Here is a 16,061-nt window from a genome sequence, read left to right on the forward strand (position 1 = left end):
GCTCACCCACAGAAAAACTTATCCTGTGACTTTAAAGTGACCTTGAGAGTTTTGAAAGGCGCTTAGAAATTAAATGGATTATTATAGTGTTAAGCCGAAGAGTACACAAAAGAAAATGACGGTCGAGCAGAAGAAAGTAATCATCAAAAAACACCAACGATGTGTGTGTTTGTGTGACTTAGCGTCCCAGTACCAGTACGCTAACAAAGAAGCTATTATGGGTATGTGTGTGGCTAATGGTGTTTCTGTATTTTCTAAGCAATAGAAGAGGTGAGTTAAGGTATTATCGCCGAGAAAGCACAGCGACTTCCCTCGGATATCATCAAGAGGCATCAATGACCATCACAAAGGTCAATAAAACCACTTAATGATACAGTACAGTTCATTACAATCCTATAGCACATTTATTATACAAAAAATATGGTATATTTTGCGTAGTTTTAAGGCTTATTTAGAAGAAAATGATGTTTTATGGGGACCCGGGAGCAGATCATTCTCATTTTAATGGTTTCTTATGGGAAATAAATGTTTGGCAGATGAACTTTTCGCCTTACACACACTTTCTGTGAACCAATTAAGTTCGGAAACTGAGGTATCGCTGTACTTTGCACCTTGTCTCACGGTTGTCGCTGAGAGCTTCCTTTTTATTATGGGATGGCCTTCCGCGCTCATTTATTATGTCCTTGTTTAGGATCATACTTGCGCAGAGACAAACTCCTTGTGTGTGACATTGCTCTTATATCTTAGGGCTCCTAAGATAGAAGAGCTATATCATTGTGTAAATACCCCCTCAAAAATGAAATGTATTATTATTATTATTATAAAAACATATTGCCAAGGGTGTGAGTTGAAGAATGAAAAAGAAAATGCACACACACTGACTCGTCACGCTTGTATTGTGAAGGAGGCAACCGGAAACTGCGTTTCTCGTGTGCGCTAGTTTGACTCTGGTCCTCTCAGCCTCCTCGCGCTCCAGCAGGATTCCCGCGGAAATCCTCCCTCCTGCGTGAAAATGGACGACGTCCCGGCGCTGGTTCACATCGCCATCTCGTTGTGGATCCAACCCAACGACGGCGACGTTTTCTTCAAGGTGGACGGAAGCCGCTTCGGCCAAACCCGAACCGTCAAGCTGCTCACGGGTTCCAAGTACAAAATCCAAGTGCTCGTCAAGCCCGGAAACGTCGAAGCCACGTAAGGAAAACGGGGTGGGGGTGCAAATCGCTCCGCATCAAACGTGTCTTCGCCTGACTGCCGTCCGAGATGCCATCCAGGCGGCGTCACGTGACATGGACGTCGTCTGATGCCTGAGCATCCCAATGAATTAGAAAGATGACCCGGGCAGGTGCGTCGCAGCCATTTTCAGACTGCGGGCGGACCTTCAAAAGAAGGTGGAGGCAGCTACTGAAGAGACCTAGATAGATCACTAGATAGCAGCAGCCACACATGCCAGCCTTCACTCAACCCGGAAGTAACTCAAATAGATAGAAAGCTACATAGCTCGATAGATAGCGGCAGCCATACGCGCCAGCGTTCACTCAACCCAGAAATAACTCAAATACAGTAAAGTCTCGTTATATCGATATTCAAGGGAGTCCGAAAAAATATCGATATAACCGGGACTATCGATATATCCGACCCTGTTTGCATGTAATTTTCTCCGTGCGTGCATAGAAATAGTATCGATATAACCGGGACTATCAATATATCCGATATCGATATAACGAGACTTTACTGTAGATAGAAAGCGGGCTTGTTAATTGTGAGATAGCGAGCTATATAGGTAGCTAGATAGATAGCTAGATAGCAGCAGCCACACGTGCCAGCCTTCACTCAACCCGGAAGTAACTCAAATAGATAGAAAGCTAGATAGCTAGATAGATACCGGCAGCCATACGCGCCAGTGTTCACTCAACCCGGAAGTAACCAAATAGACAGAAAGCTACCTAGATAACTAGATGGCTAGCTAGCTAGATAGCTTGCGCCAGCCACACGCGGCACCCTTCATTCAACCCGGAAATAATTCAAATAGATAGAAAGCTAGATAGCTAATCGCTAGATAGCTAGCTAGATAGATATCTAGATGGCTAGCTAGCGGTTCCACCGCATATAGCTGAATATTCAGGAAGTCTTGTTTTTGAGTTGGTGACAAGTCTGTACGTGACGTCACTAAAGGAACGCCCCCGGACCGAAAAAAAGGCAAATTGTAGCAGTCCTTCCATCACGTCAATGTATTTTGCTCTATTTTTTTGGTTTGAAAACCTTGTGTTGCACCCAAAAGCCGCCAAAAGAGGGTGTCCAAGCTCCATATAAGGAATTTATCAGCCTGTGGAAACGGAGGTGGCCACAGGAGGTTGCCATTTTGTGCCTCTTTTTTTGGGTGATAGATGTCCCCCCCCAATGTTGACTCAAAATGGCATGGAATAAATTATTTAATCGATTTCAAACATGTATGCTTTCCCCTTCAGAACTATTTGAATCATATTCATAACTGGAGGTGTAACAAGAAAGCATCTTCTCCGAATCTGAAGCCATTGTTTTGATTCTCAAGCAATGCAAGACGTCTTGGCGTGACGTCACGAACTGGGGGCGGGACTTTCTGAAAATGCCCAATTCGCAGCTCAATTTTTTTGCAGATTTTGGACACTTGAAGTCATTTTTATTGGTGTTTTGCATTTGAATAAAAATATCATACTGCGTGTTTTGGGTATTTTAGATGCTATCAAACGTTTTTCTGATGTCAGTTAAAAAACCAAAAAGTGACGTCGGTTGTCCTTTAAAGGCGCAGACCAGAATCTGCACTTGTGTGATTTGTAGGAGCATGAACATCGGCGGCGTGGCGTTTCCTCTGGAGGAGCAGTCGCGAGACGCCAACCAGGTGGTCTATCACGGCCGATACGACACCGAGGGCGTCCCGCACACCAAAAGTGGCGACCGGCAGCCCGTCCAAGTCAGCATACAGGTCGGCTACTGGCTAATCACTCACGAAAACATGTGTGTGTGTGTGTGTGTGTGTGTGTGTGTGTGTGTGTGTGTGTGTGTGTGTGTGTGTGTGTGTGTGTGTGTGTGTGTGTGTGTGAATTTAGTGTCCTGAAATCAACATTTTTATGAGTTTCATCAGTACATTTTTCTCTTTGGGTTCCCACGGGGCAAATCACTCACACAGCGAGTCCCCACCATGTTACAAAAACTTGTATGTGTGTGTGCAGTTTGAGCGCGCAGGCGCCTTTGAGACGGTGTGGCAGGCCAAGTACTACAACTACTACAAGCGGGAGCACTGCCACTTTGGCAACAAATTCAGCAGCATCGAGTACGAGTGCAAACCCAACGAGACGCGCACCCTCATGTGGATCAACAAGGAGGCCTTCAACTGACCCCATCTCCCTCCCGCCATTCATCGACGGTCGTCTAGCGTTTCGTGTTGTATTGTGGGTGCGCCTGGCGACGGCCAATCGGACGGACAGATGGCGCCATCCTTTGTTTGGATTTGATGTTGTTTTCCTTCCTTGATAAAAACAAACAAAAAAAGGAGCCAGCACTCGGTTCATCAACATCTATTAGCTAGCTGCCTAGCTGGCTATCCATTTTCTATTTATTTGCTATCTAGCTAGCTACCTATCTATTTGCTATCCATTTGCCATCTATTATCTAGCTATCAAGCTGTCTATCCAATTGCTATCTATTAGCTATCAACCTAGCTGGCTATCCATTTACTATTTATTTGCTATTTACCTAGCTACCTATCAATTTGCTATCTATTAGCTAGCTACCTAGCTGGCTATCCATTTTCTATTTATTTGCTATCTAGCTAGCTACCTATCTATTTGCTATCTATTAGCTAGCTACCTAGCTGGCTATCCATTTTCAATTTATTTGCTATCTAGCTAGCTACCTATCTATTTGCCATCTATTAGCTAGCTACCTAGCTGGCTATCCATTTTCTATTTATTTGCTATCTAGCTAGCTACCTATCTATTTGCTATCCATTTGCAATCTATTATCTAGCTACCAAGCTATCTATCCAATTGCTATCTATTAGCTATCAACCTAGCTGGCTATCCATTTACTATTTATTTGCTATTTAGCTAGCTACCTATCAATTTGCTATCTATTAGCTAGCTACCTAGCTGGCTATCCATTTTTTATTTATTTGCTATCGAGCTAGCTACCTATCTATTTACTATCTATTAGCTAGCTACCTAGCTGGCTATCCATTTTCTATTTATTTGCTATCTAGCTAGCTACCTATCTATTTGCCATCTATTGGCTAGCTACCTAGCTGGCTATCCATTTTCTATTTATTTGCTATCTAGCTAGCTACCTATCTATTTGCTATCCATTTGCAATCTATTATCTAGCTACCAAGCTATCTATCCAATTGCTATCTATTAGCTATCAACCTAGCTGGCTATCCATTTTCTATTTATTTGCTATCTAGCTAGCTACCTATCTATTTGCTATCTATTAGCTAGCTACCTCGCTGGCTATCCATTTTCAATTTATTTGCTATCTAGCTAGCTACCTATCTATTTGCTATCTATTAGCTAGCTACCTAGCTGGCTATCCATTTTCTATTTATTTGCTATCTAGCTAGCTACCTATCTATTTGCTATCCATTTGCAATCTATTATCTAGCTACCAAGCTATCTATCCAATTGCTATCTATTAGCTATCAACCTAGCTGGCTATCCATTTTCTATTTGCTATCTAGCTAGCTACCTATCTATTTGCCATCTATTGGCTAGCTACCTAGCTGGCTATCCATTTTCTATTTATTTGCTATCTAGCTAGCTACCTATCTATTTGCTATCCATTTGCAATCTATTATCTAGCTACCAAGCTATCTATCCAATTGCTATCTATTAGCTATCAACCTAGCTGGCTATCCATTTTCTATTTATTTGCTATCTAGCTAGCTACCTAACTATTTGCTATCTATTAGCTAGCTACCTCGCTGGCTATCCATTTTCAATTTATTTGCTATCTAGCTAGCTACCTATCTATTTGCTATCTATTAGCTAGCTACCTAGCTGGCTATCCATTTTCTATTTATTTGCTATCTAGCTAGCTACCTATCTATTTGCTATCCATTTGCAATCTATTATCTAGCTACCAAGCTATCTATCCAATTGCTATCTATTAGCTATCAACCTAGCTGGCTATCCATTTACTATTTATTTGCTATTTAGCTAGCTACCTATCAATTTGCTATCTATTAGCTAGCTACCTAGCTGGCTATCCATTTTCAATTTATTTGCTATCTAGCTAGCTACCTATCTATTTGCTATCTATTAGCTAGCTACCTAGCTGGCTATCCATTTACTATTTATTTGCTATTTACCTAGCTACCTATCAATTTGCTATCTATTAGCTAGCTACCTAGCTGGCTATCCATTTTTTATTTATTTGCTATCGAGCTAGCTACCTATCTATTTGCTATCTATTAGCTAGCTACCTAGCTGGCTATCCATTTTCTATTTATTTGCTATCTAGCTAGCTACCTATCTATTTGCTATCTATTGGCTAACTACCTAGCTGGCTATCCATTTTCCATTTATTTGCTATCTAGCTAGCTACCGAGCTGGCTATCTATTTGCTATCCATTTGCAATCTATTATCTAGCTACCAAGCTGTCTATCCAATTGCTATCTATTAGCTATCAACCTAGCTGGCTATCCATTTACTATTTATTTGCTATTTAGCTAGCTACCTATCAATTTGCTATCTATTCACTAGCTACCTATCTGGCTATCCATTTGCTATTCATTTGCTATCTAGGTAGCTACCTATCTGCTATCTATTAGCTAGCTAACTAGCTGGCTATCTGTTTGCTATCCATTTGCTATCTAGCTAGCTACCTAGCTGGCTTTCCATTTGCTATCTATTGGCTAGCTACCTAGCTGGCTATCTATTTGCTATCCACTTGCTATGTATTAGCACATGTAGCTATGTAGCTGGCTATTTATCAGCCATCTATTAGCTATCTGTCTAGCTTGCTAGCTATGTAGCTGGCTAGTTAGTTAACTGTCTCGCTGGCTATCTATTAACTATCTGTTAGCTGGCTAGCTTTCTATCTATTTGAGTTACTTCTGGGTTGAGTGAACGCTGGCGCATGCGGCTGCCGCTGCTCACCCACAGAAAAACTGATCCTGTGACTGTAAAGTGACCTTGAAAGTTTTGAAAGGTGCTTAGAAATTAAATGGATTATTATTATTATTATTATTATTATTATTATTATTATAAAAGGCAAATTCATGGCACAGAACACGGGTGTAGAAGGGTGCAAACTGTGTGTGTGGGGGGGGTGTCATGGCGTGAATGATTAAACAAAAAAAGGTGTCAGCCTCGGCATGGCAGAAATTTACGGAAGAGCATTAGGGCCAGGTTGAAATATATATTTTTTCAGAGGTGGCGTATTATTCTGATAAAAGTCACAAATTTGCATGATTCAAACTTGCAAATTTGTGACTTTAAATCTAGCAAATTTGCGAGTTTGAATCAAGCAAATTTGTGACTTTAAAGGACAACCGACGTCACTTTTTTGTTTCTTAACTGACATCAGAAAAACGTTTTATAGCATCTAAAATAACCAAAACACGCAGTATGATATTTTTAGTCAAATGCAAAACACCAATAAAAATGACTTAAAGTGTCCAAAATTTGCAAAAAAAATTGAGCTGCGAATTGGGCATTTTCAGAAAGTCCCGCCCCCAGTTCGTGACGTCACGCCAAGACGTCTTGCATTGCTGGAGAATCAAAACAATGGCTTCAGATTCGGAGAATATGCTTTCTTGTTACACCTCCAGTTATGAATATGATTCAAATAGTTCTGAAGAGGAAAGCATACATGTTTGCAATCGATTAAAGAATTTATTCCATGCCATTTTGAGGCAACATTGGGGAGAAACGATCACCAGAAAAGAGGCACAAAATGGCGACCTCCTGTGGCCACCTCCGTGTCCACAGGCTGATAAATTCCTTATATAGCGCTTGGACGCCCTCTTCTGGCTGCTTTTGGGTGCAACACAAGGTTTTCAGACCAAACAATACAGCAAAATACGTTGACGTGATGGAAGGACTGCTACAATGTGTCTTTTTTTTCGGTCAGGGGGCGTTCCTTTAGTGACGTCACATACGGACACGTCACCAACTCAAAAACAAGACTTCCTGAATATTCAGCGTGAGTCTTAAAACGTAAAATTGGATTGGATTGGATTTGTCTGTATTAGTCTCGCAGTAATAATATCGCTATATGCGGTGGAATCTTTGTAAAATCCGCTCAGTAGAAGTCATTTGAAGCCATTTTACAAATTATGGACACAACTTGTCCGGAGACGTCGGTTGTCCTTTAAATCTAGCAAATTTGCCAGTTTGAATCTTCCAAATTTGCGATTTAATCGAGCATTTGCGGGCTTGAATCGAGCAAATTTGTGACTTTATTTCTCAGAATAATAAAAGATTTCGACCTGGCCCTAATGTTCTTCCGTAGAAATTTCCCCCTAAATACCCATATACCCCCCGCCGCCCGCGAAAAATAAGGGACGACTGCTTTTTTTTCCCAATGGCGCGCAGCAGGACTCTCTGTTGGAGGCGTGGCTCACAGTGGGTGGAGCTCAAGATTTGACCCCGCCCCCATGGCTTCTCAATCCCTTTTCCGCTTCCTTTTTTCACCCTCATTCTTGGTCACCTTTGGCGATATGCCGTCTTAAGGCGTTACGCAGACTTTGGGAACCTTTTTTAAAGCGACTCGGTGGTTTTGACGAGTGCGGGAGGCCTCCGGGTTCGCCTTGGCTCCACCCCCCGCCCCCTGCCGCAGTGCCGCTGGTGCTCTTTGGCTGCGGGTCGCTCTCGCCTGTCACCCGATCGCGCCGCCGGCTCTGCTCTCTCTCGGACGCGTGAGCACGTCGGGCCCCCCTCGCAGACTTCCGACCAACACTCCGCTCGACAGGCAAGATGGTGAGTCTCGAAATCGCGCCTTGCCTCGCCTCGTTTGGCGGCAAGGAGCTCGGCGACAGTCGCAGGCTAACATTAGCCCCGTTAGCTCGTCGTCCGAATCGCATCGATGGGCCTTCGGCGCTCATGACAACGCGGCGCTCTGGCACTATGCTTGGATCGTTTGATTGTGGACTTTATTCGAACAGGGGCTCGCTTTTTCGACCCCAACTTTGGGACGTACTGGGCGGCTTTCGATGCGGCTTGCTTCGGCATTGGCATCGATGCTACGAGTTTAGCCACCGAGCTACGACGAGCGGAAGTGGGCTGGGTCGGCGGAGAAGCGCTACCAAAATAAAATATTGGACTGTTTTCTGTACTTGCGGTTTCTGTTAACTTTAAACGAGGGAGAAAAATCAACCACCCCCCCCCCCCAAATAATATATATATATATATATATATACACACATCTTCGTCTCGTGTGTGTTAGCGTATCCAACGAAGAAAAAGCAACTTGTCCCAACCGATTGTGCATTTGCTCAAATACCTCCTCCGTCGGGAGCCATGTTGCTCGTGTCAGTTGACGCCTCCCCCAAATAAATAAATACGTAAATAGGCCCTGTGCAATAATAGTAATACTACATTTCATTTGAACACGCCTTTCAAAACTCTCAAGGTCACTGGATTAGTTTTCCTGTGGGTGAGCAGCGGCAGCCACACGCTCCAGCGTTCACTCAACCCTGAATGACTAAAATAGAAAGAAAGCGAGCCAGCTAGCTATTAGATAGCCAATAGATAACTAATAGACAGCCAACTAACTAGGCTAATAATAATAATACATTTCATTTGTACGTGCCTTTCAAAACTGTCAAGGTTACTTTACAGTCACTGGATTATATTATTATTATTTCTCCGCCACCTGTTCCCCGTTCTCGCTACAGATCACAATGTCATCTGCAAACATCATGATCCAAGGAGATTCTTGTTTAACATCGTCTGTCAGCCTGTCCATCACCCCTGGTGGAGTCCCACCTCCACCTTGAATTCCTCAGTCACACCTCACAACTAATTTAAAACAGATTCTTATCTTACAGACAGTGTATTGTCGGTGTTCAAATACCTGACATGTTTTGGCGTCTACTTCCGCCTTCCAGGTATTTGAACACCGACAATACACTGTCTGTAAGATAAGAATCTGTTTTAAATTAGATATCAAGTAGACAGGATGAACTTAATACAACCACCTCACAGCTGTCTTACAGTCATGATACATGTCTTGCACCGCTCTGACATACTTTTCCGTCACTCCAGACTTCCTCGTGCAATACCACAGCTCTTCTCTGGGCACCCTGTCGTACGCTTTCTCCAGATCTACAAAGACACAATGCAATTCCTTCTGACCTTCTCAGTACTTCTCTATCGGCATTCTTAAAGCAAACACTGCATCTGTCATACTCTTTTTTTTTTTTTTTTTTTTTTTTTTTTTTTTTTTTTGGCATGAAGCCAGACTGCTGCTCACAAATGTTCACTTCTGCTCTTAGTCTAGCTTCAACTACTCTTTCCCACAGTTTCATTGTATGGCTCATCAACTTTATTCCTCTGTAGTTAGTACAACTCTGCACATCTCCTTTGTTCTTAAAAATGGGCACGAGTACACTTTGTCTCCATTCTTCAGTCATCTGTTCACCATCTAAGATCTTGTTGAATAACCCAGTCAGGAACACCACCGCCACCTCTCCAAGACACTTCCATACCTCGATTGGTAAATCATCAGGCCCGAGTGCCTTTCCCCCCTTCATCCTCTTCAGCGGCCTCCTCACTTCATCCTTGCTAATGTTTGCTACGTCTTGGTCCACAACAGTCACGTCTTCTACTCTTTGTTCCTTCTCATTTTCCTCATTCCTGAATTCTTCAAAGTACTCTTTCCCTTTTGTCATCACACTACTGGCACCTGTTAATACATTGCCGTCTCTATCCTTAATCACCCGAACCTGCTGCAGGTCCTTACCATCTTTGTCTCTCTGTAGCCATTTGCATTCTCTTAGCAAAGTCAACCACCATCTGTCCTTCAGCGTTCCTCATCTGGAGTCCAAACCTGCCCATCACCTCCTCATCATCTTTGTTTCCTGCGCCAACATGTCCATTGAAGTCTCCACCAATTACAACCCTCTCACTTCTCGGGATGTTCTGTATGACTTCATCAAAGTCCAACCAAAATGTCTCCTTCTCCGCCAACTCACATCCTACTTGTGGGGTATACCCACAAACAACATTGAACATCACGCCTTCAATTTGTAGCTTCAGACTCATCATTCTATCTGATACTCTTTTTACTTCTAAGACATTCCTAACAAACTCCTCTTTTAAGATAACCACAGCTCCATTTCTCTTTCTGTCTTCACCATGATAGAACAACTTAAACCCTGACCCTAAGCTTCTAGCCTTGCTCCCCTTCCACCTGGTCTCCTGGACACACAGTATGTCTACCTTCCTTCTCTGCATCATGTCAACCAGCTCTCTACCTTTACCTGTCATTGTTCCTACATTCAAAGTTTCTACTCTTAGTTCTTGGTGTTCCATTTCTCTCTTTTCCTCCGGGCACACCTCCCTCCTCCCCTTCTTCGACCAACAGTAGCCCATTTTCCACTGGCACCCTGAAGGTCAACAGTACCAATGGCGGCCGTTGTTAACCCGGGCCTCGACCGATCCGGTATGGGATTCATAGGTTTGATTCGCATATTTGTTTTGGCAAAAAATTTTACGTCGGATGCCCTTCCTGACACAACCCTCTGTATTTATCCGGGCTTGGGACCAGCACAATAAGACACTGGCTTGTGCCCCCTTGTGGCTACATTGGATAGCCAAGTACATAGTGCCCCTAATCTCTATGAGTTTTCTCAGCAAAACATGCTAACTATGTTAAAATGCTACATATGGCTAATTTCTTCATTGCTGATAAAAAATAAATTCAATAAATGATGATGAAAGGATAGCATGAAAAACTGTGAATGTTGTTGTTTTGTTTTGCAGGGAAACGAAGCCAGTTACGCTCTGGACATGTGCTCGCACTGTAAGTAGGACATCTTTTGACGCTGGTGGCGCTACTCGTACTTTGAACTATCTTGAAAGAACTGTGTGGAAAAGTCGAACGGGCCTCCAAAGCGAATAACGCGACATCGCCAACTCGAAACAATCAGCGTTCGCTAAAAGCCATTTGCGACGCGTCACTCGGGATCCAAATGGCGACCGGGGGGGGGGGGGGGGGGGGGGGGGGCGACGTCTTCCCGGTTCGGCGTGCTAGTCCGTGTGGAAATGCGATTGGATTAGCCTTGATTAGTCTCGCCGTGGAGAAATTGACATTTCACGGTAGCAACGTGATGAAAGGATGGGGGAAAGGAAATGAAGAAATAGAAAAACAAAATACAGGTGCTGTTGGAAAGGCAGCCACTCTCGCGGCGCCATCTTGAAGTCAAAACAACAACAAAAAACAACATACAGCGGCGGGGGTGCCCTTATACAGTGATACCTCATCTCACAAACTTCATTGGTTCCCAAAAAGTGTGTGTAAGGCAAAAGTTTCCTCTTCCAAATATTTATTTCCCATAAGAAACCATTAAAATGACAATAATCTGTTCCCAGGAACCCATAAAACATCATTTCCTACTACATAAGCGCTAAAACTACACAAAATAGACCTTATTTTATGTACAATAAATGTGATATTGGATTGTAATGAAAGGAATAAACTGTACTGTATCATCCGTGGGGAAATTGACATTTCACGGCAGCAAATTGATGGAAGGAAAGGAAGAAGTAGAAAGACAAATACATAAAGCTGCTGGAAAGGTAGCCACTCTCGCGGCGCCATCTTGAAGTCAAAAGTACCTAAAAACAAACAAAATAATGTGACAACACAAGACACAGACAGTCCTTCAATCTCAAGCACTCAAAGCTTCCTTTTCACCAGTGGATCAGGGACGTCATGACGAAATGTTCACGTCTGCTATAAGCAAACACGAAGCAATAGCATCCATTGTCGAAACGAGATTGTCTCCCGCGCCCACGTCATTCCGCTTTGATTCCATTTGCTATCTATTAGCTGGCTATCTATTAGCTATCTGTCTAGCAAGATAGCTATGTGTCTTACTATTTATTAATAATAATAATACATTTCATTTCTAAGCGCCTTTAAAAACTCTCAAGGACACTTTACAGTCACATCATATTTTTTCTGCGGGTGAGCAGCGGCAGCCACACGCACCAGCGTTCACTCAACCCGGAATAACTCAGATAGAAAGTTAGCCAGCTATCTAATAGATAGATAGCTAGTTAGATAGCAAATAGCTAGCTAGGCAGCCAGCTAGCAAGCTAGATAGCAAATAGATAGCTAGCTATGTAGCCAGCTAGCGAGCTAGATAACAAATAGATAGCTAGCTAGGTCGCCAGCTACATAAACAGCTAGGTAGCCAGCCTTTCAAAACTGTCAAGGTCACTTTAGTCTCAAAATATGTTTTTCTGTGGGTGAGCAGTGCCAGCCACACGCATCAACGTTCACCCAACCCGGAAGTAACTCAAATAGATAGAAAGCTAGCTAGTAGATTATTAGCTATATGGCTAGCTAGTTGGCTAACTGGCTATCTATTAGCTAGCTAGCAAGTTTTTTTATTTATTTGAGTTATTCCGGGTTGAGTGAACGCTGGCGCATGTGGCTGCCGGTGCTCACCCGCAGAAAAACCGATTATGTGACTGTAAAGTCACCTTGAGAGTTTTGAAAAGTGCTTAGAAATGAAATGGATTATTATTATTTTAATTCCGAGCCCCCCACATAAGCTGTCATGCAGCCATGACAGTCAATTGCGATGAATTACTTGGCTCATCAAATGATGACAAGAAGGGGGCAGTGCCTCTTTTGGGCTTGAGCCCCGCCTCCCCGGGGGGAGGAGATTAGCGCCGGCGCCGAGTCAGCTTTAGTTGCGGCGCCATGGCCGAAATCCGCCGCCGCTCGGGTAAGTTTGGGGAGCGTTTGCGGAATGGCCGCCGATCCGGCGCCATTACCGATCCGGCGCCTCTGGTGTTTTGCAGTCGACGCCGACGAGATCAAGCGTCTGGGCAAGCGCTTCAAGAAACTGGACCTGGACAACTCGGGCTCGCTCAGCGTGGAGGAGTTCATGTCGCTCCCCGAGTTGCAGCAGAACCCGCTGGTGCAACGCGTCATCGATATCTTTGACACCGATGGAAACGGGGAGGTGGACTTTAAAGGTTGGAGGGGGGGGGGGGTTCTGGGGGGCCTTCCGAGGGGCCTTCTGGGTGCTCACCTTTTCTTCTCTTTGTCTTCAGAATTCATCGAGGGCGTCTCTCAGTTCAGCGTCAAAGGAGACAAAGAGCAAAAGCTACGATGTGAGTCTACATCTGTCTGTCATCCACCTTGTTACCATGGCAACCCCATTCCCATCACGCATTGTCTTTTCTTGTTATGGATTTATTGGTTGATGGATCCAGCTTTCCTTTTGGAGGAGGGACTTTGCCCATTGGAGTCCCCCCCCCAAACAAAAGAAATGGTTGTGTCCATTAGCTAGCTATCTGTGAGCTATCTATTAATAATGGTAATAATACGTTTCATTCCTAAGCACCTTTCAAAACTCTCAAGGTCACTTTACAGTCACAGGATAAGTTTTTCTGTGGGTGAGCAGCGGCAGCCATGCGTGCCGGCGTTCACTCAACCCGGAAGTAACTCCAATAGAAAGCTAGCTAGCTAATAGACTGCTAATAGATAGCTAAGTAACTCGGATAGAAAGATAGCTAGCTAATAGATAGCTAGCTTGGCCTTCACTCAACGCGGATGTAACTCAGATAGAGAGCTGGCTAACTAATAGACAGCTAATAGATAGCTAAGTAACTCAGATAGAAAGATAGCTATGTATTAGCTAGCTAGCTTTCTATCTATCAGAGTTACTTCCAGGATGAGTGAAGGCCTAGCTAGCTAGCTATTAGCTAGCTTTCTATCCAAGTTACTTCCGGGTTGAGTGAAGGCCTAGCCAGCTATCTCCTCACCCACAGAAAAACTTATCCTGTGCCTGAAAAGTGACCTTGAGAGTTTTGAAAGGCGCTTATTAATGAAATGTATTATTATTATTATTATTTATTTTTTTGAGGGGCAAGTATGCTGAAGGCGACCATTTTGTTTGTCTTTGGCAGTCGCCTTCCGCATCTACGACATGGACAAGGACGGCTACATCTCCAACGGCGAACTGTTCCAGGTGCTGAAGATGATGGTGGGCAACAATCTGAAGGACACGCAGCTGCAGCAGATTGTTGACAAGACCATCATCAACGCCGACAAAGACGGCGATGGCAGGATATCCTTCGAGGAGTTCTGCGCGGTCAGTGAGCGGCGCGTTGCCGCCATTTTGTCCTCAACATCAAGGATGTCAGTCGTTTTAGCGCTCGCTAGCTTGATCGCTCACACGCTAGCTCGATCACTCGCTAGCTCGATCGTTCGCACACTAGCTCGATCGCTCGCTAGCTAGCTAGCTCAGACACTAGCTCGATCGCTAGCTAGCAAGCTCAAAAAATGAGCGTGGAATTTCCAAAGTTGGATTAGCTTTGGCAGGCCGAATCAAAGATGTGGGGACCAGATTGGCCCCTGGGCCTTGACTTGGACACCCCTCCTCAATGGTGTTTTTGTCTGTTCCCGCAGGTGGTCGGCGGTCTGGACATCCACAAAAAGATGGTGGTGGATGTGTGACGGCCTTGCCGATACTCTACGCCGGCGCCGTCCGCAGCCCCTCTGCTCCCCCCACACCCATCCGTACAAAAGCCAAACTGTGGCGGCTATCGCTCCGACAGGAAGCGCCGCTCCCCCCCCCCCGAGCGCTCGCAAGGCGTTTTTGGTGTCGTTTTGTTTTTGCCGAGCGACGGCGGCAATTTGCCGGCGCGCTTGTGTGCGTGCGTGCGTGTTTGTATTTATTGTGTAGCGAGAGCGTGCCAACAGGAAGCGCGTTTATTAGCATGTTAGCACGCGCTCATACCACACCAGGAAGTAAATGGCCACTTGGATGTTTTTTTTTTCTTCTTCTGCTGATAGTGGCTTCCAAACGTTTTATAATAATACATTTTATTTTAAGCGCCTTTCAGAGCTCTCAAGGACACTTTACAGTCACAGACAAGCATAGGTACTCTAATAAATAAAATACAATCACAAATAGAATACAATAAATAAAATACAATTATCAAGTATTAGTTTTCTACCGACAGGCCCTTTATTCCTTTTTTCTTCTTCTCTGGTGAACATTTGCATGCCGCGTGGGTCGACAGCGCCCCCTGCTGCTCGCATGTCAATTGACAAGTCTTGACGCACTTTGCCGATGAACATCCAAGCACGCAAGAAGAGAAAAATCAAGTTGTCACTTCCTTATTGCGTGATCTTTGCGTCATCTCTCGGCGCCATGTTGCATGCATGACGTTTGCATGTATGTGCGTATTTTGCACGCGTGTGCGTTTTATGCAGCGTCAGGTTCGCCCGGCGTGATTGGATGACTGGTGTTTACATGTGAATAAATATGAACATTTCAAACACACCATGTTGCCAATTAAAGGTTGATGTCGAAAAGCAAAACAAATCCAGCTCTTTCTCTTTTTTAATAATAATACATTTCATTTGTAAGCGCCTTTCAAAACGCTCAAGGTCACTTTACAGCTAGTGAATAAATAGCTAATGGCTAGCGAATAGATAGCTAATGGCTAGTGAATAGATAATTGTTACCTAATGAATAGATAGCTAATGGCTAGCGAATGATTAGCTAATAGCTAGTGAATAGATAACCATTAGCTAGCGAATAGGTAGTCAATAGCTAGCGAATAGATAGCTAATGGCTAGTGAATAGATAATTGTTACCTAATGAATAGATAGCTACCAGCTAGTGAATAGATAGCTAATGGCTAGCGAATAGATAGCTAATGGCTAGTGAATAGATAATTGTTACCTAATGAATAGATAGCTACCAGCTAGTGAATAGATAGCTAATGGCTAGCGAATAGATAGCTAATGGCTAGTGAATAGATAATTGTTACCTAATGAATAGATAGCTACCAGCTAGTGAATAGATAGCTAATGGCTAGCGAATAATTAGCTA

The 16,061-nt window shown here is 43.8% G+C and overlaps 2 protein-coding genes across 2 annotated transcripts; both read left to right on the plus strand.

Annotated features, from left to right (window-relative positions):
* The first annotated feature begins 945 nt into the window (after positions 1-945).
* On the plus strand, positions 946-3,528 carry cnrip1a (cannabinoid receptor interacting protein 1a). Its single transcript, XM_089005975.1, has 3 exons — positions 946-1,191; positions 2,815-2,959; positions 3,207-3,528. Exons 1-3 carry the CDS (start codon positions 1,013-1,015, stop codon positions 3,369-3,371), a joined length of 489 nt encoding a protein of 162 aa, XP_088862101.1. The 5' UTR covers positions 946-1,012; the 3' UTR covers positions 3,372-3,528.
* A 4,127-nt stretch (positions 3,529-7,655) lies between these two features.
* On the plus strand, positions 7,656-15,506 carry ppp3r1b (protein phosphatase 3 (formerly 2B), regulatory s1ubunit B, alpha isoform, b). The gene is made up of 6 exons (XM_089006753.1): positions 7,656-7,953; positions 10,960-10,999; positions 13,012-13,188; positions 13,267-13,326; positions 14,125-14,309; positions 14,627-15,506. The coding sequence occupies exons 1-6, from the start codon at positions 7,951-7,953 to the stop codon at positions 14,672-14,674; spliced, it is 513 nt and encodes a 170-aa protein (XP_088862879.1). The 5' UTR covers positions 7,656-7,950; the 3' UTR covers positions 14,675-15,506.
* The last annotated feature ends 555 nt before the right edge of the window (positions 15,507-16,061 follow it).

The sequence above is a fragment of the Hippocampus bargibanti genome, linkage group LG10 (genome assembly GCF_051943395.1).
Source record: "Hippocampus bargibanti isolate YZ-2025 linkage group LG10, ASM5194339v1, whole genome shotgun sequence".
NCBI lineage: Eukaryota > Metazoa > Chordata > Actinopteri > Syngnathiformes > Syngnathidae > Hippocampus > Hippocampus bargibanti.

What these genes read in the sequence shown, in the direction of transcription:
- cnrip1a (XM_089005975.1), top strand. Translation starts at nt 1,013, where the DNA reads ATGGACGACGTCCCGGCGCTGGTTCACATCGCCATCTCGTTGTGGATC. An exon ending in CCCGGAAACGTCGAAGCCAC is followed by an intron (nt 1,192 to 2,814) that starts GTAAGGAAAACG and finishes TGTGATTTGTAG; the next exon opens with GAGCATGAACATCGGCGGCG. An exon ending in CCGTCCAAGTCAGCATACAG is followed by an intron (nt 2,960 to 3,206) that starts GTCGGCTACTGG and finishes GTGTGTGTGCAG; the next exon opens with TTTGAGCGCGCAGGCGCCTT.
- ppp3r1b (XM_089006753.1), top strand. An exon ending in TCTGGACATGTGCTCGCACT is followed by an intron (nt 11,000 to 13,011) that starts GTAAGTAGGACA and finishes GGTGTTTTGCAG; the next exon opens with TCGACGCCGACGAGATCAAG. An exon ending in CCTTCGAGGAGTTCTGCGCG is followed by an intron (nt 14,310 to 14,626) that starts GTCAGTGAGCGG and finishes CTGTTCCCGCAG; the next exon opens with GTGGTCGGCGGTCTGGACAT.